Source organism: Zootermopsis nevadensis, unplaced genomic scaffold (genome assembly GCF_977971745.1).
Source record: "Zootermopsis nevadensis isolate Lab colony 2312 unplaced genomic scaffold, Znev_1.0 Znev_ptg000022l, whole genome shotgun sequence".
NCBI classification, from domain to species: domain Eukaryota; kingdom Metazoa; phylum Arthropoda; class Insecta; order Blattodea; family Termopsidae; genus Zootermopsis; species Zootermopsis nevadensis.
The window spans coordinates 23565662-23585448 of NW_028259154.1; the positions used below are offsets into that span (position 1 = coordinate 23565662).

The 19787-nt window shown below is 40.8% G+C and overlaps 1 protein-coding gene across 16 annotated transcripts in view; it reads right to left on the minus strand.

The window, feature by feature from the left end:
- rg (A kinase anchor protein rugose) overlaps positions 1 to 19787 on the minus strand; it is a 400245-nt gene that overhangs the window by 325398 nt on the left and 55060 nt on the right. For 4 of the 16 annotated variants that reach the window (XM_087353741.1, XM_087353726.1, XM_087353729.1 and 1 more), the window contains exon 1: positions 14858 to 14951. The exons of 6 other annotated variants lie outside the window; for them this stretch is intronic. In XM_087353741.1, the coding sequence (XP_087209867.1) occupies positions 14858 to 14902 (45 nt within the window). In that variant the 5' untranslated portion in view covers positions 14903 to 14951. Of the gene's footprint in view, positions 1 to 14857; positions 14953 to 19787 lie in introns of those variants that run through there. 6 more of the 16 variants (XM_087353728.1, XM_087353727.1, XM_087353725.1 and 3 more) reach the window with 3 other exon arrangements.

Consider the following 19787-nt stretch of genomic DNA (forward strand, 5'->3'; position numbering starts at 1 on the left):
CTGAAAACTAGATGTGATGGTAACAGCTACTACAAATAATAATACATAACTTCCTTCTATGTCAATTATTTATTTTAATCCGTCTGATCACAATATTTAAAATTTCTTATAATTAAGATAATAAAATATCATTGATGTTCCATATCGATTGATCGATTTACATTTCGGAACATTTACACATGTTTCGGTTTTTATAATACCATCATCAGGTGTAAAATATATCTAAGAACTTAAAACTCAATTATGATTTCTGTTTTAAGTTCTTAGATATATTTTACACCTGATGATGGTTTTATAAAAACCGAAACATTTTGTGTAAATGTTCCGAAATGTAAATCGATCAATCGATATGGAACATCAATGATATTTTATTATCTTAATTATAAGAAATTTTAAATATTGTGATCAGACGGATTAAAATAAATAATTGTTATAATATTCACAATATGACGCAATTACACTATCTTCCTTCTATGTATTATTATCTTGATTTCCCTAAGAACCCACTAAATATACTCGAATACTCGTTAATAAAGTAGTACATCCTATCCGATGATGATAAGTGAACTTCTGGCCTACTCCTGCAATCCGATCTTCATGCAACAATCCTTCATGACTTGACACAGACCATGCAATCACTACAAAGTGCCTTTCGCGTTCCAATTTACATTTTGATTGCGTGCAATTTATGAGGAGCGGCATTCGTGTGGACGGAACAATGTCCTACATAGCCCTCATAAGCACATGCTAGCACACAGTGTGTGTCTTTCACAGCTCTGGGCTAAAATATGAATTGATGGCATAGTCATCAGTCACGCTTATGATGAGATGAATGTGAGAAGCTAACTGGGGTGCAACTGAGTGTACAAAACACAAGCGCCTCTGATCCGAGCCATAACGCTTTCTTTCTATCTACTGAGTAAATTCCCAATGCCTTAAAATCCGTGACACCCGCAGATTTCAAAACATGAGTCTCCCCCCTCCCGAAATAATCCTTGTGCGCATTGGACAAGAGACTGTAGAGGATTTACTTATGTAATGATATTATATTTTTATATTATTACAGTGCATTTAATCTTTAACACGCAAAAGAAGATCAAAGAACCAAGTAACTACAATATTTCTGCTCTCAAACGAAAATCTCATTTTTAACAGAGTATATGAAAAAACAAAAAAGTGTTATGCCGCGTTGCGGGACTTCTTGGGACGCAGTTACGCTAAATCAGAATACAGGCCTCTGTTTCTATTTGAAATTTTCGATAACGAAGTTCTGAGGCGAATATGTGAACCAATAAGAAATTAAGAACGGAACAAAAAAAATTCATAACGAGGGCCTTCACAATCTGTTCGCCCAGTTTTACTGCATAATTAGTTACTATAAATATGGATGAGGCAGACGGACGAGTAGAACGTACAGGAAGACAAATGCATTACAATTTTCGTTGGAAAATCGCAACAAAAAAAAAGGCAGTCAACGTGTCGTCTTATCGCAGAGCCTAACGATCCTTTCACTTACATAAAAAGACATTTCTTGATCGGATAAATTTTGCGTCGCATGGTTCATTACTCACTAAGCCAGTAGGGCACAAGCGCTCACTGTTAACTACAAGGAAGTAAATCGGGCATACCACACTGGCAGTACAGCCCTACGAGGTGCGATCGAAAAGATTCCAGACTGCGCGTATAAAAACCCGTACACTTATCTCAGGTATTAAATTCATCCATCACCCTCGAAGTAGTTCCTCTGAGAGTGAACACAACGATACCAGCGCCGCTGCCAAGCCTGGAAGCATCCCTGGAAATCTTTCTTTATCAACCTGCCAAGTACCATCTGCGATTCTGCCTGAATCTCTTGCCAAAGACTCGCCAAAACGGTTACGGAAACCTATGAAATGCTAAAGCAAGCATTTGGGGAGTCCGCAATGGGTCGTGCACAAACTTTTGTGTGGCATTCACGTTTTAAAAATGGCCGAACTTCTGTCGATGATGACGAGCGTTCTGGACGACCATCTTGGAGCACAACGCCCGAAAATGTTACGAAGATTCGGCAGGCCATTCACGAAGATCGACGTCGTACCATCAACGACTTGTGCGACATTGTTGGGATAGGCTATGGGACCTGTCAGCTGATTCTAAAGGAAGAACTCCACATGCGACGCATCCTGTCTGAGGACCAGAAGCAGAATCGACTTCTCGTTTGTCAGGAGCTCAAAGATCTTGCAAGAACCGACCCCAACTTCCTTTCTAAGCTCCGTGTGACTTCTTCCTCTTCCCATAGATGAAAATTCAGCTAGGGGAAGGAGATTTGAGACGATAGAAGAGATTCAGGCAGAATCGCAGATGGTGCTTGACAGGCTGACAAAGAAAGATTTCCAGGGATGCTTCCAGGCTTGGCAGCGGCGCTGGGATCGTTGTGTTCACTCCCAGGGGAACTACTTCGAGGGTGATGGATGAATTTAATACCTGAGATAAGTGTACGGGTTTTTATAGGCGCAGTCTTGAAACTTTCCGATCGCACCTCGTATGCATAACCGAACCGTGCCAAATAATTAAAATCCCACTACACTGCATACGCATTGAAATACGCGTTCACAATAACTCAATTCAATACAAAATGTAATTCACAGGAAGCCGTTTCAACGATTAAACCCAGCTACACTTTGCATAATTGAAATTCAAGAGTGTAAATTAGAGTATAATGGCGCCATATGAGCGTAAAGTCGGACTACAGTATCCCTAGTTATTCCGGGAACTCCCATACAACCTACCACGCGCCAAGCCGCGTACTAAACGAATTATGTCAAGAATTCCTGGCACCCGCCTTGTTTCATTCAAACACATCCATCTTTGGAAAACGATTAGTCGGAGCAACAGATATATATATATATATATCCCACTAGTTACTGTCCTCTTTCAGTGCACATAACAAAAAAGTTTCACATAAGGTCAGAATGTACTATATAATTTATTCAGGTAAAAAACTTCACATGAGCGTGTGTAATGGCTTGGAAAGACAAATAATAAAATAATAAATAATTGAATTATCACAGCCTCAGTATTGTTGCACAAAGTCATCTTGAAAGAAGTTGCATATTTTCTTACGATCTGTGACCATACAAAACTTCCAGAGTCCTCATAAAATGACTGTAGCATAGCGCCATGCTAATAATACTTAAGGTAGGAAATTAGACGAAGATGGAGTGGCCTCTAGTGTCATGATGTTCATAAAAATTAAGGAACACACGACTGGACAGACGGGAAAACAGACGACATCCATCAGCTTATATTCCCTCGCACAATAAGGAAATCAGGCATTAAACTGATATGTACAATATGGAAAGCCTGTAAAAGTAAGTGAACAAATTAATGGATAATTTAAATGCACATTTCGCAAGGAACTAAAACCACCATATGAATTCGAAAGTTCCAGTTCTCCACATTTTTACCAGCGTCCCGGTTTAATAGGAATACAATTTTGTTAAAAAGAAAAAACTCGGCGAGATTTACTTCAAACGCGTTTCGCTATAAAGCAAGTGACTAAGTGCCCGTATCTTCAACGGCGGATATTATGGTCGGTTACTTGCGTTCTGGCACAGTTTTCAAAGTTAGAATTCGGAACATCAAAAAGTGTTGATGATTACGGCGCACAGTGGAAATCTCACGTCGCCGTAGATATTATGATCTGCACAGTAACCACTATGAACGCGTCGATCTCATATAAACTAGGACTCTTCGGTTAAAAATTCATCTTCCATAACGTTCACTCGTCTGTTGTAAAAATTAAATGATTTCTGTGAATATGCACCACACCATCAAGGCTTACAAAGGAAATGAGATAAATGCAGAAAAGTAAAAAAACAAATATTCAGTCGCTTTCCTCAAGCACAGTGGCGTTACAGTATTATGCCTAAAAATTCAGTATCAATTTCGTTAAGTCAAGTGAACACCAGGAAAATTAACAAGAGCGAAAATATAGTATTTTTTTCTATCTGCACTTCATTCGCCGTTGAAACTGACATTGAATTATTGCAGATAGAAACACATTATTTTAAATATAATCATACTATAGATATACTGCAGTCAGATTTTTCACGTATACAGTTAAATATAAACACAAATATAAGTTTACTTAATAAAGTATAAGGCTGCATATTACGTCATGTAATACTTGTATAAACGATTAGAATTATCGCACCATTTACACCAAGTTTCCTTCGAAGATTTCAATTCAAACTCTTTCGTGTACCTCTTGTTTCCAACACGTGCTACATTTCTGGTTATTTTATTATTCTTTACTTCTCAACCATAACAACATAAATGTTAAAAACAAATTATCCTGTAAAATACTGGACCTCTACTGTTTCTACAAGCATCGATAAAACACTTTGTATGACGACAACAAACAATTACGGGTGACTCCCAATACACACGGGGGTTACATTTTCCGAATCGACGAGTATACTGAAAATGCGTATAACAATCGCCATCTTGATGTTAAACTGAAGACAGAATTCGATAGTGCTAAGTTAATCATCTGCATCACATTTCCTGATAAGCCTGGATAAAATTAGATACAGGAAAAAAAAACATTAAAATCAGGCCGTGTATAAGTACGTTGATGCTCATAATTCTGAATTAAAATCGCGGAAATGTGAAAAACGCGGATAGCGAAATTGCGTATATAAGGAGAGTCGTTTGACTGTCGTGTGGAATTTCCCACCCAGCTGTCGTTTATCTCTGCTTTGCTCTAATTGTTATTCATCCCCGTGTGTTCTGTAGCAATTCTGTTCACACAGCAACAGCAAACATATTGCAATAAAACTTAATGAGCGTAAAGTGCAAACAGTAGACTAACTGGCACAGTACGACGCGACACAACACCAACAGCACGTGCTCCTTTGGGCAACTGGACGATCTGCCTCGACAGGGAATATCTCTCTCTCGCTCATCTGTGCAACGACATCTCTGAAAAGAATTTTCTATACACTGCACTCAGGCATTAAACGGTCCATTTTCGTACTACGGCAGCTGCAATGGGTGGGCTGCGATCAAACCGCGTTATACACTCTAAATCCACGGCCACTTAGAAGATTGGAAAAAGTCACGCATATACCGCGCAAGGCAATCTCAAAGCACTCGTTACTGGTTGACGGAACAAAATTATTTTTCTAGATATCTTAGCCCTAAAAGTCTTATCATGACTCATTTAATTACTTTTACACATTGATTTTATGCGTTCAATAACAGACGTGTGTGACCAACTGTTATTGAAGACAACTTCAAATTTGAAAACTCTTGGTTCTTTATCATCCAAAAACATTTATAATTATCCAACCCAAAGAACTGTAATTTTGCCTTATTTAAGAAGCATCAAAAACATATATTTTATCAGTTGCTTTGTCACTTTAAAATTATACGTTATTATCTGGGGAAATATAAATTACAAGAATCTGAAAACGTTCCAAGAAAAAAAAATGTGCGAGAAATGAGGAATGAAAGAAATTGTACGGCGTGGAACTTGATTTATACTCTACGACTGGAACTGTTGTGGTAGTAAAATCAAGATGATTAGTTCCAGACACTTATCGCGAATGGAAAATGAAGAAAGCAAGCACCTAAATGGAAACAAAGTTTTTACGGCGAAATCTCTTGGATCCATACATGATCCATACTGTAAGACATAGCGGGTAGTAAGGTGGATATTCGAAAATAAGATATTATGACATTAAACTGATTGAATTGGAATGGGTCGAGATGAGTGCAACTCCATAAAATCGGGGTTCCTTAACCTTCGGGTTCATCTAACAGAGAGTTAATTAGTACTTGACGATTGGATGTGTGGTACTGCTGAATACGGCTCGCGGCGAGGGCTTGAGATGCGCTACAGTCGGATCTGTTCTAACCCACTGAAGCCTAAAGCACTATCTTTGTACCCGCAGATCTATCCTGGCAGCTTAATAATATCGAGAGTTTCCAACCAAATTCCTATTGGAATTCCGCAATTTATATTAATCTCTAATGTTAAATTAATATCGTTCCAAAAATCCTGAACAGAAAATCTCCTACTGCAAATAATAACAATCTTATTCTATGGACCAAGGACTTTCTAATTAAAATTTAAAGTTGTTTGCAAATGTGTAAATTCCCTTAGCTTCAGCAAGATGAAGACACATGAAAGGTGTGCAAAGTTCCACGCATTTACACCCCAACACAAAACGTAAGTAATCAGCTTACACCTTTGGCCGCTTTAACCCAGCTACACAAGTGTATGAATGAGCCCTGGTGAGCCCCAGAACTGGTCTTGGCGTAGCAACGAAAAAAATGTTACTGAAATCTCCGGAAATCGAACAAAGGCCACATAAATTGCAGCCATTCGCTGAATTCACAAAGGCAATCTATTGGGGCTAATTCCACTTCTTTGTTGACGTGATCTATTAGTTGCAGACAAGAAAATAATAAGCGATTCTCCAAAGGTCTGTGGCAATGACTGATTAATTACACCAGCTCGTTGAAATTCCGCGGGGAATGATTTCTTCTGTATCTTCATCTCTCGCCCTCCTAATGTCTTTCCTTTATCGCTCTCCCTTCTTTCTCCCGTATTCTTTTCAACCTTCCGTCCTTTCGTCAAATGTCTTCCTTTCCTTTACTCTTTCGTATTTCCATCCCCTCCGCTCCAGAACATTCCGTTCAGGAACAACTGGAAGTAAAGATCGTACTCCATGCGATGATGCAAGTCATGACGTCACATACAGCCGGTCAATCACTCGTGTGTGAAATATCAAAGTAAAATCCTGGACCAGTCCTGTACCGAAGATTTCACTTTCAGCAAAGCGCTCGAGTTAGATAAGGCGGCTCGAAACTTAGTTCAACAACTCCTCAAGGGTTATAAAAGAGAATGTTCAACCTGACAAGGCCCCAGACGAGGTGGGGGCAGGTGGTGATGATGCAGGTCTGGAAAGAAGATTGGGGAAAAAGACTTTACAGTTTCCTACTTTTAAAGCCTCTTCAAGCTAAGCTGATAGACGTAATGTAACTGCTATATTCTCAAGGTAAAGGAGAGGAAGAAAGTTACAAATTGCAATCTTGGAAAGAGGTAGAAGGAGGAGCAAGAGATTTATTATCTGCATTACTGGACAGAATACTAGCCACAAAGGCGAGCAATGTGAAGCATGCTTCGGCCCTTCAGCTTGACGGAAAGGAACGCAATGGAAATAAATAGCACGTACAAAAACGTCAATCCCCAATAGCTCTTTCCTTGCTCTCAGAAACGCGAGGAAGTTTGACAGTCACGACATTCATTCACATGCTCTCGTCAAATACCAATAACAACATTTGCTGTTGGTTTGATGCAGTCGGATTACGCATGTACCTTAATTTATGCCAATCTACAAATCATAATTACAGTGTCACGCTGTGTGTATTTTACAAGTGCTAAAAAGCGACGTCGATACTATCTTCTTCTTGACGCAGTGTGATTTTTCATGTTCTTAATAATCACGCTTCCCTCTGAAGATGTAGTCGATACCTTCCTCCGAAACGTTGGTAACCACTTATAAGACCACATGACGTCACAGACCAGAAGACATCTTCATCGTCGTGAGACCTCCACATCTGACAAATGATGTACGTTCTACAATATCCAACACGACTGGTAGTTTCAGAGATGAATCATACGGACAGGTGGACACATCTCCCACTTGCAGGCCTGCGTTCACTTCACGCAAGTCATACAAAGTAAGCGCAGTGACTCAAAATATTTCTAATGTCACCAGTAACGCATGTTTACTAATTACAAAGTGATTCTGGAAAGAAAAAAAAACGACGTGACGTATAAAGGACGGGAACAACGATCTCGAGACAGAAATAGTTTCATTGTAAATTCTGTGCAATAATCTATCAGAGTTGATGGAATATCGAACACGGACCAACCACTGACGCATATATTCTAGACAGGGACGAGCGCCCACACACACACAAGATGCAGTTATGACAGCTCCGATCCGAGCTACAGACAGCCCACGTTCCAAAGACGTCGAGGCGCGCAACAATATTTGTCATGGAGCAGCTTTCGACGTCGATCAAACCATGTGACGCGGCTAGGTAGTTAATACGTACGGTGGAACGAGCTGGCTCAACATCGTGTCCAATGGAGGACTGTAGCTGAATTCTGGGTGACAACAGGAAAACGAGCTACTTGGAGGTCACAAGGTGTGGTACTGCGTCAGCACGTGTTTTGTAATCTGGGGTTCTCTGTTCGGCTCTCAGCACATTAGGTCGAATAAGCCGAGGTCCTTTGCGCTTTTCCTCAATCATTCCACGACAGAGCTGGCTGGAACGCGACAGGCCTATAAAAACGGGCCGTGACAGCTTCTTTCCACGTCATTTCCAAGTCATTGCCCACACACAGCTCCATTCAAGGCTACAGGTCCTTTGCCATGCTGTTGAAACTAAGAGGCACAACAGAGATCCATGAATACGTCAGGTATTAGTCAGCAAGATCGGCAAATAGGCTAGAAGGTCGTGCACAGAATGTTCCTCTCCAGAGTCTCCACTGCTGACATGTGTCACCACACGCAAAAATATGAATGAGTGTTCGAAGGATCGGAGCGGAGCAAATGTTTCCTACTAAACTCGTACAAAAACCTTCTTCCGTTCCAACCATCCCCTCAGCACGCCCCTCATTTGTATGCCAAGACATCTTGCCCGTTACAACCATCTTTCTGTGTCTCAATCAACAATACAATATCGTAAAACAATTCACTAACTTCCACATATTAAAACACTGCTCGTACTGGAATACAAGTCCTTTGGGATACAAGAGCTGCAGATCGAGTATGCGTATGACGCACGAACATTCTGGACTTGCATTTTTGAGGTACTCTAGGCTGGGTTAGTTGCAAAATTACCGAGGTTTCTCGTGGTTTACTTCAGTCCCTCCGCGTGCATTTCTGTGCGATATAAGAACAACTCAGCCTCATAAATCCGAAAACCTATTCTTCATTCAACATGTCTCATCTAATTCGGCGCTATATAATGTCTGCAACTGGATAAGCGTCGTTAAATAACCTAAATAAATCAAAAGGATCAAACACGTCCAATATGTTCTTCCTCACTCTGTTTCAGTGTAATCCTACATACCTTCAACCTGCCCATGCGTTCTACATGCACAAAATCTATCACACAAAATATTCTGTGCTGTTTCATTCTGTAAAACAGAACTCGAATAACAAAATGTAAGCAATCGTTTGTCTGTAATCTGTACCAGGAACGCAAAAGTTAATCTTACATGTGTCGGTCGACAAGTCTCTACATTCCTGATGGGCTTGTCTTCTTTTATCCATAAGCCTACATAAAAAGGGAATGTATTCCTCCAGACAGGCCAATGACCCATGAAATGAATTTGCAACGTCGCGAAGTTTGCCGTAATCTTAAGTTTCATACAAGCATCGTCTGATCGATTAGGCGAGATGCTGTTGACTAGTCGAGGAAGCGCGAAACAGAATTTCAACATCAATCCGCCTAAGCGTGAGCCTATCTTTAAAATCAGTATTCACTTGCGGATCCTGTAACCGCTATAGGTTTATACACGTAAACGGCGGATGCTGGACCCATCACTACTATCGGATGGTCCGAATATACAAAATAAGGAACCATGGACCAACAGGCATCCCAATTCCCGGGGTTAAATGTTGGGACACCTCTCCAGAGGTTATAGCAACGTTTACTCTACGGAGTACGTTGATATTCCAAAGATGTTCATCACGCCACAACATGCAGAAGCCGAAGCTTATTGCAACGCCTGTAATAGCTTAACAGAGCAGAATCAAGCAACTCAGAGATCTGAACCTGGGATCTCACGAATATAAATATCGAACGTTCCAGCAATGGAAGCATGAAAAGTCGCAAGAGAATGTAAATGGGGAACAACGAATACTCGAAACTCACGCACATTTTTCAGCCCTGTCATTTCTTATGTGACTTCGCTTGTGCCAGAATTAGAATAACATTAGACCTACACTACAGACATTCTCTCACCAAGACAACCTGACACCATTAATACCGAAGTTATACCTCCATTTTTCAAAGACGCGGTAAAGGTACGACGAGTGGCAAGAAGAATCCCGTCTGTAACACAATAGTGTCTGGTTGTGTAGCAGAGAGCAGGCAGTTTAATTACATTCCTGTGAACAGGAAGCAGTAACGCATAGACCGAGTGTCGATCAGCAGACTTGTAAGCGAGCGCGTCTCACTTCCTACCCCTGTAATGGAGCTCAAAAACCCTTAATGAAATTCTTTCGAGGGAATATTGCGCTGACAACTTGTGTTCGAGAAACCTTAGAACAGATTTCCTCTCCCGTTCCTATTCGAAAGCCACTTCGGTCCCTTCGTTACCCTTTGATGTTCTACTACTCAAATTCGTAAACGTTGTATACAAACTGAGAAACACGAGGCATTCTAGATTTGTATCAACTGAAGAAGTTATTTATTCGAGATGTAAGCTTATGAACGAAGTAGTGAGTGACTGGTTACTCGATCCTTATGCTATTTAACGACACCGTTTCAGTTATATAGCTTATAAAATACAACGTGAAATAAAATGGAAACATGATCGTAATTCGTGAGTAGATAGGGGTTCAGAAGGAAGCGATCGTACCACAAGCAAACTGAATTCAATCCACAATCTCACCTTACATATTTTAACACCCACTTCAATAGTTTCCTCCAATCGCGTCTCCAAAGTAGTCTATTCCCTTCAGATCTTCCGACCTAAGCAACCTGAGAACGCCAGCTCCAGCGAGTTAATAATTATTAGAATATGACGTAATGATAACAACGTAATGGAAAATTTAAACAGAGTAGTGAAAGAGATGGATCGATGTATTTAAGATAGATTCCTTCCAAAATTTAGCCAGAGAGTGACTACCTTCATACATAAAACTTAAATCGATGTTCTACAAGAGTATTACCGGGCAAACGGAAGAAATTGCAAATCTATGTTTGACCAGCGTAAACAAATTAAAACTCTCTTAAAATGCGGTCATTTTAATCTCCAAATCCATTTCCTAGTTTACATACACCGAAGTGTCAGAGATTCAAAACGAATCGGATGTGATTTTGAACATAAGTCTTTGAGGAATCAGGAGACCTCCTTTCAAGGAATCGAATTGCAACAGAAACGTTCTAGTTCTGCACATGCCAGTTCCCGTAACGAGGTTTGGTCCGTTGTTCGTTGAAAATCCATTTGGGAGAGAGAGGGAGGGAGGGAGAGAGAGACTGTTACACGTGAGAGACACCGCTTCACTCATCCCATTGGCTGGGCATACGCTTCAAAGCTTACAATCCCTGATGTAAGTCCATTTCGGACCACATTCAATTATGTCCAGAAAACGGCAGTGCACATGCAGTTTTCAATAAAACAATGGTATAAATGCCATCCTTACTTTATACCCTTCATAAAGCACCATCTGACAACTGTCGTGTAAAAAGTTTAAGATATATTGTTAAAGGCGTTAACGATACTGCTATTTTCAGAAATATATATATTTATTTATTTATTCATTCATTCATTCATTTATTGTATGTGCGTTTGTGTATCTTCACGATTTTTAGAAATTCGGTTCGCGAAATCCTGTAAAACTTTAGTTTAAAATGTCAAGAAACAACAGTGAAGGTTTCATACTACAGACATTGACATAAAGAGAAACATTGCCCACCGAAAGACATCGTCCATGCAAGAAAGGATCCGACTAAATGTAACATGTTCCGTATGTAGCATGGGATCTCGCAACCTTCTTCGCGACTTCCTTTTGTCATAAATGCCTCCTTTCACTTCTGTTAACGGTTGACGTTTCTTTCCCTAGAGTGACTCAGGCTAGGTCTAGACTCTAGAGGAACGTTAACGCAGTTCGTGTAAAAATGCCACTAGATTCTTCTAACTTCACTTCCATCCTGAAGGTAAAGTATTCTAGTAAGGCCAGAAGTTATTCAAAACGACACGGTGGTACACCAAAAACCATACTAATTAACCTATGAAGATACAAAACGTTAATAATAATTAAACTACACAGTAACTCAATTTTAATACATTCTGGTGTTTCTAGGATCAAAGTGAAGAGAGAATAATCGAATATATTTCTGCACGAACCACGTTAATCTCTGTCTAGCCCTCGCCTGTTTGGGTTTGTTTCATGTATGTGACGTGCTTGTCATTCATTAAAATTAAAATTATTGTCCGGCTGCACAGGGCAAACATTAGCAAGCATCAATTCGAAATTACAGACAGAATGCATAATACAGTATTGCGACGACAGAACCATTAGTCTCTTGCGCCCTGGGATCGACTCCCTCAAGGTGCTAGAATCTAGGTCACCTGTATGCAGTGGGATTTATACGTTCCATTCCAATTAACATTGCATTAGAGCCATATTAGCTGCGTGCCTAGAATCCTATTATCAGGCTCGAAACTAAACCAATCTCAGGACTGAAATGCCTGCCTGCCTGCCTGCCTGCCTGCCTGCCTGCCTGGTAACCAGGAGGTTTAAAATAAACTTCATACTTTGGTTATGCGGAATGAAATGTTTCACTAGGCTGGTTATTTTGTATCAGGATACGGATTGCTTCGTAAACACTCTGATACACCATATAAAAGGAAGTAAATGAACTATAACATCTCTTCCAGCATAAACTCTTAGAATAAAGCAATATAAGACCAAACAAATAAGAAACGTTTTACACTTTTATTCATGTCGAGGAAACTCTAAAGCGATATTTCACCACTTCACACCTGAGCATAAGAACAAAAGTTTTTCAAAATCCGAGGGCGATTATCACTGTATAATTGAACGCGAGTTCGCTAGAAACTGGTTTGGTCTCACAGACAAACTGTACCCTTAATCAGTGTTGTCTGATTTGTAATTAAAATTGAGTAATTGAACAAACTAAATACGACATACATACCAAATTCATTCTTATTCCAGTCGTCTGTTAATAAAAAGTTCTTTATCGATACACTCTTCCAGAAAAACTTACAGGCTGCTCGCGCACAGCTAGCGTACGTCGACAAGGCGCTGTAGAAAGTAAAACCATTAATTTTTCTCCCCGAGGTCTGTTATCGTTTAATTACATAGCAATGGAGAATCCCGCCTTCCAAAACGCAGTGGGATGCTGGCAGATAGGACCAGAAATGCGCAGATTTCAGGAAACTCACTCAACACAGTCTCAGCGCTCGCTAAAATTGGAAAATGACTTAATTCTCTCCCTCCGTGAGTATTAAACTTGACGGCCCGTGGTGAAAATACTTACACTGCTCAAAAGACAAATGCAAAACCACATACGATTTAATTAACGTCGTACAAAATATTAATAAACATCTGGTTCAGATTTCATATTGGAACATTAGAAACAAAAAATTAAATATCTTCATACGTTTTAGTGCAGATACCCGACAGTTTCGGGAATGATCGTGAATCTATCACGATCAATGCATTAGTTCAAAGAGAGCCCGAACACCAGACAATGTAAAACCTCCATTCTGTTCCCCTAGGTTTAAAAACTGCGGGTCTATTCACCACAAACTGCTGATCTAGATTAACTTTCCAGGACAAAATCACATTAAGCCCTTCATTAAAATACACCGAAAGGGTCATCGATCACTATTCATAACAGGTACCTCCGCGAGATTGGATACATCCTGCACGGATGGGGTTGTTTTACATGGAACTCTAACACTGCTTTTGCATTACACGAACCGAATATAAACGACTGAGAAAAGTCATACTGAAGTAGCGTTAGGTACGTAAGTGGCACCCCAAACAACGCGCACGCTTAGTACAGCAAGCGTACTGTGAGCTGTGTGGCCGTGTAGACCACCACTTTAAACTCGGTGGCACGCGAGAGGGGTTTCTTGTGATTCTTTTCTCAAACACTGCCTTGAACGACTCTGGTCCACGAAGGGTGGCTCAAAAGGGCCTGCTCACCTGTGAGAACAAGAGCTAGGAGTGGGAAATTATACACACACGCCCTACGTGGCGCACGTGAGTCGTGTACGCATCACCTAAGGCGTGCGTGTGTATAAGGACTTTTCAATCCACCACTTCCAACACTTGTTCTTACAGGGGTAGAGGGACTTTCGAAATCACCCTGTAGCAAATCCAGTCCACACCTTCCAATCCTACTTCCTTTAAGATCAACTTTAATGTTTTCCGCTCGTCTGCCTTTAGGTCTGCAAGTTCTCTCACCCCTTCAGGGATTCCAACAAAGATCTAGTATGTGTTCCTCATCTCTCTCATACGTCTTACATATGATGTAAGATTTGAGGTTTCCACAGCGGTGAGTATGAAGATTTCTGTCTTCTGGGTTGTTGCGCCGTGTAGTCTGGTCGATGTTAACCAACGTTTCAGAGGTCATACTGCCTCCGTCATCAGGGCGATGAGTATGAAGATTTCCGTCTTCTGGGTTGTTGCGCTGTGTATTCTGGTCGATGTTAACCAACGTTTCAGAGGTCATACTGCCTCCGCCATCATCGCTCTGATGACGGCGGCAGTATGACCTCTGAAACGTTGGTTAACATCGACCAGACTGCACAGCACAACAACCGAGAAGACAGAAATCTTCTTACATATCGTATCTTGATTTGAGCATCATGATAATATTTGACGAAAAGTACAGATCATTGGCACATAAAATTGTTCTTTTGGACTATGTCCGTCATCTCAATTATTTTAAATATAAAACTACGTTTCGAAAGTTGGATTCTGCTTCCGTCTTTAGGTAGAAATGTGAAAAGAGGGAGAAAGCCTATTCAGTCGAAAATGTTACACAACCAAATAATCAACCAATCAGTGTAAGAGGTACGCACCGAAAACGCTTTGAGGAACACCAAGCACTGGATGATTCCTTCCATTGTGTCTCCAGTGAGACAGAACGTGCCGGTCAGATGACGCCCTTTACGACCGATGGCAGAGGCCGTCACCACTGACGCTGAGGAGCCGATGTTGGCGGGAACAAGAACACTGCTTGGGCCAGAGTTCCGGGGTCGGTTGTTGCCGCTGCTCCCGGCAGAAGTTGCGGCGGCAAGGGCAGGCATGAGGCGCTCTAAGGAGTCCATCCCGATCACTGGGGGACCCATCAGACCGACGCGCGTTCAGATGTTCATCTCGAACACCGTACTCAGTCTTAACACTGCCTTATCAACGCTTTAACAAGCGCCTCCGGTATGTAGTAACACTGTTACATTTGTGCATTTTGTGCACCAACCGATCGCCGCTACACAGAGCATCAACAAAATACGATTATTGTAATGCTTTAACTGGGGCCAACGATAGAAAAACTCTGGAGTCACAAAATAAGTAAACACATACCACACAGTGCCTCTGAATAATTATATCGAGTAAGACATACAGCAACTCAGTTATCAATTACACGGGATCACGTCGGTTAGATTCTGTTACAGACACATCCACCCGACTCAGAGTATTCTGTTACGTCTCACAAGAATTATAGAAACTATTTTAAAACCCCAAAAAGCAGTTATTCTTATGTGATCATTTTGTAGGTGAAAGTGAAATATATTGAAATATTGTTTACACACGAAGAACAACCGCGCAGTAACACTTCTAAAACCGCGGTAACATCAAATGCCCAAGGTCTTCAATTTGCCTAATTAGGTCATTCAGTTCAGTACATAAAACGCGAAATCTCTTAAACTGCTATGGTGGCAGTTCAGATTCAATATAAATGATTTAAAGTCACAAAAGTTGTCTTATGATCAGCAGCTCATATGACTTCAATTCAGAAGTCACCAGAAGTAATTTTCAGGGCCATAAGTAGCAATACGTGTCTTTTTTTTAATTAAATGACAACTACCATACAGTTCTACAAGCTCACAACTTTCATTAAATTTTAAATCGACTCAAATGCTCCACCACACGATGTCTTTCATCTCATAAGTGCCATTAACTCAACCACGCCCGAATTAACTCGCATAAATACACTATAATTACCATCACGTTCGATATTACCCGATCCAAAACATCACTTATATTAAGAACTATTTCTGAAATATCACCTCCCTAACAAACACATCGTCACCTTTCCAACGGGCCCATATCATAAAAATTCAGACAATCCTTGAAGTATTATCAACTAATATAATACCTCAACGACACAGAAATAAAGACCTATTTGTGCAGCATGTGTGGACTTATACATATGCTCAACGCTGTACGAAACTACGCCCATCGCCATATTGCTTCATACACGTCGTATGAATGGATAACTGGTGAAGCCATCTGAAGATACACATTTCACAATATCACATTCCCACACATCGGGACTAAGCAATGCGATAAGTCTGTCTAAACAAGCGTTGCATACTTCTGACCATATGCATGTCTATGTCTAAATATCACGTCCGAAGTCCCTATATGTAAGTGCACTGCGTCCATTTGTAAGCAAAAATATTATGTTTCTCACACAAATAACGCAAGCCACAAATATGAGTCTTGTTGCATATACCTAAAATACCACATAAATCAATACTCACCCAACCATTAAACAATGCACTAAAGAACAATCACTACACACAGATGTCACACCTTTTAAGATTCACAGAGCCATTTTGCTATGTACACAACACGTCAACACCTCATAAAATCGTTTACACTTTCAACAAAAACCTAGAACGCAAACGTAATATCACATTCATACGAAGACACGAGATGATCAAAAGAATCAACACGTGTTCTAGAACTGACTAGCCGTACTCGTTGAAGGGCGAGTTTACAAGAAACCGACTGACATATTCGTTGCCAACAATTTGCCATACACCCCAATGCACACAAAGATTCTCCAGAGGTCAATCAACTGATACATCTATTCGCAATAGAACATTCCTGGCACCTACAATAAAAACAAGTACATCTGTCTAAACCTAACATACGCGGTTTGTATGACGAAGTATTTTAAGCTTACGTAATGGCATAATATGGAGAAGAAGAATTCAGCTGAGTCTAAAGAATAGCTTTAAAACCAGCTGGAAATGCTGGTAAGAAATCATAGACGTCTAATAACGTGGTTATCACTAAACGTGAGTCGTGTAACACGCACGTAACATCACACAAGTGATATCGGCGAACAGACACAGATGAAGCGAAACTGTCAGTAGAATCTGATACCTGCTGTGTAGCAGGAGGTTAAACGTGGCATTTTCCATCCCATTGCAGAGAGCGCACTGAGCACTAGTACAAGCACCCGGAATTACTGACGTCAAACACGTTACGCGGCGCAAATTCAATTGCGAAACACAATTTTGGGACCACACGAGATACGAACCCGAGAGAGTGGGCCGACGCGGCGGGCGAGCAAACAGTACAACAGACCGGGGGTCGACAGAACCACTGCTCCGCGCTCCTGTTCCTGCTCCTCCCTTCCCCAGCTTCCGTCCCACGCCCGCGCACACTCAAAGCCAACGACGGAGCAGCGACTACCAAAAAACACACAGCCCTTTCTGCCTGTCTGCATTCAACACTTCCACTGTAAGGGATTCAAGACATACAGCCTTACGCAAAACTAAAGCTATATCATCATTAAGTGGCGGGCCATCTGATGTGTTCCGATTCGCAATTATCAGAACATACTCATCGAGGACATTCCGAGAACTACTTGGAAGAAGTTCGATTTGCGCTTCACATAAACTTGGATTTATACGCTGTCCGGCGACTATGTGCGATTACGTCATCTGGAATCAAACATGTATAAACACATGTAAAAACCTATCCGCTGAAATGAGCCGGTAGCAGACTACATTCTCTTTTCATGCGTCGATTAAAATGAGATCTGCTTTCAGAAATACCCACGAGATAACACCGAACAGTGAACCGACTGTTCATTTCACACTTCATAATGATGCTTCAGACACAGAACACAAAATCACATTGACAGCCACATATTTACAGTTGAGCAAATGTATTAATTTCATAAATAAATAGTGACAAATGAATACGATGATTTCAATGTTCAGTTGCAAATCGGGAAGACTATTACAAGCCTAAGTCGAAACCTTGTTTTGGAGGTCCCTTATTCAGGGCACGAGCTATCCTATGCGAGTTTCCTCAGTACGTCCAAGCGAACAACAGAACAATGCATTAAAATATACCACTGCAGTTATAAGCTTTATCCTTAACAAATTCACCACCTATTCACTAATTATACGGTGATTAACATTGTGGTCTGCTAGTTTGTGACGCTATGTTGGTATTTTACTATGTGTAAAGAAAATTATCTCAACACAAACGGAACACTTCTTCGAATATGGAGCGCCATTCGAAATCTGCATACATCGCCAGTGTCTGACGGGAGACGTCGGAGAGACCGCAAACCTTGTATGATATCCTTGGTGGCAGCAAGATCATCGCGCGAAATTTCATCAAAATATACCTACTGGCTCAAAATTTATAAGGGAGGGTAGGCACACGGACACGAAAATATCACACGTCAAAAAGTTCGTGCGTGTGAATTAGTCACATACTTGCGACTACAAACACATTACTGGATTTCTTGAACGTACTGGATATAAAATCAAATATCGGTTCTTTTATTTGCAGCTGCATAGTGTCTAGACTTTGGCAAGTGAGTTGTATATGACTCGTAGAAACACAGGGCCTCAACTTTGATCTCTTAGACATGTAAAATTCACCACCTCTCTGGTTCGTTGGTCTGCCCCATTCTTCATCAAACGATCCAGCTCTACGTATAAATGTAAAGGCTAGATCCGTATTTCCATTAAATTACGCTTTGCGGTACTGTTTAGCTGAGTAGCTCACACTAAAAAACGAACCAAGAAAGCGTAAGGCAGTGTCAAAACTCTTAACTAGCAGGTCTCTCATCTCTACTCCGGCACCTCAATCCATAAACTCACGAGCGACTGCGAATGCCGCTTCTGTTCAGGCTTGAAACAGTGAGCTTGAACTGCTGGTACAATCGGGGGGCATCACTTCCCCCTGGGGCAACGCATCACGAACATTCCTTACTGAGTCTTCTTCTCTTTTATACTAACCGCCGACCTGAGCCACGTGTCATACATTTTCATATTCCATGAAAATTAAATCAACACATGTAGATCAGTGTTCAGCAGGATTTCTCATAGAACACAGCTTCTCAATGCGGACTCTATTCCATAGGTTGGTTGCTTTTCGTTACGGGAGATCGAAGGATATGGAACTTTTTTAAACGACTTTAAAATTTTGAATTTTTGAAAGATTTGTAGCCGTTCTTTTATCATACGCTGTAAGAAGCTACCCGTGATCCTATTTCAAACACTCAAACGGCCGCCATGTTAGTATTTTTACAATAGGCTTCCAAAAAATAAGCAGTGTACTACATCACGCTGCATGTGAAATTCACAAATCTTCTATGCCATTACTTTTACGCGAAATCCTCATCTGGAAGAAAACCTACGTTTCATGCTTGGTTTTACTGAAACGTGTCTGTTTGGCACAATCTTTTCTCGACAAACACACAATGCTGATGTGTTGAAACTGTACTATGACGACTCAGTTCGGTAAACTGGCCGGTCGCCGTGATCGCGCGGCAACTTCTCCGGCACGTCAGTTGTGCGGGCACGTCGAGACATTCAGTTACAGGCGCACGACAGATTCAGATAAGCTCGCGGAAAAATATTAGAAATGCGAAAATGTTGAGCTTATACAGACAGAATTGCAGTAATTACACAACCACAACTGGTATCTATCTCACAGACTGTAAACCTCGAGTGGTTATCACTCCATTCG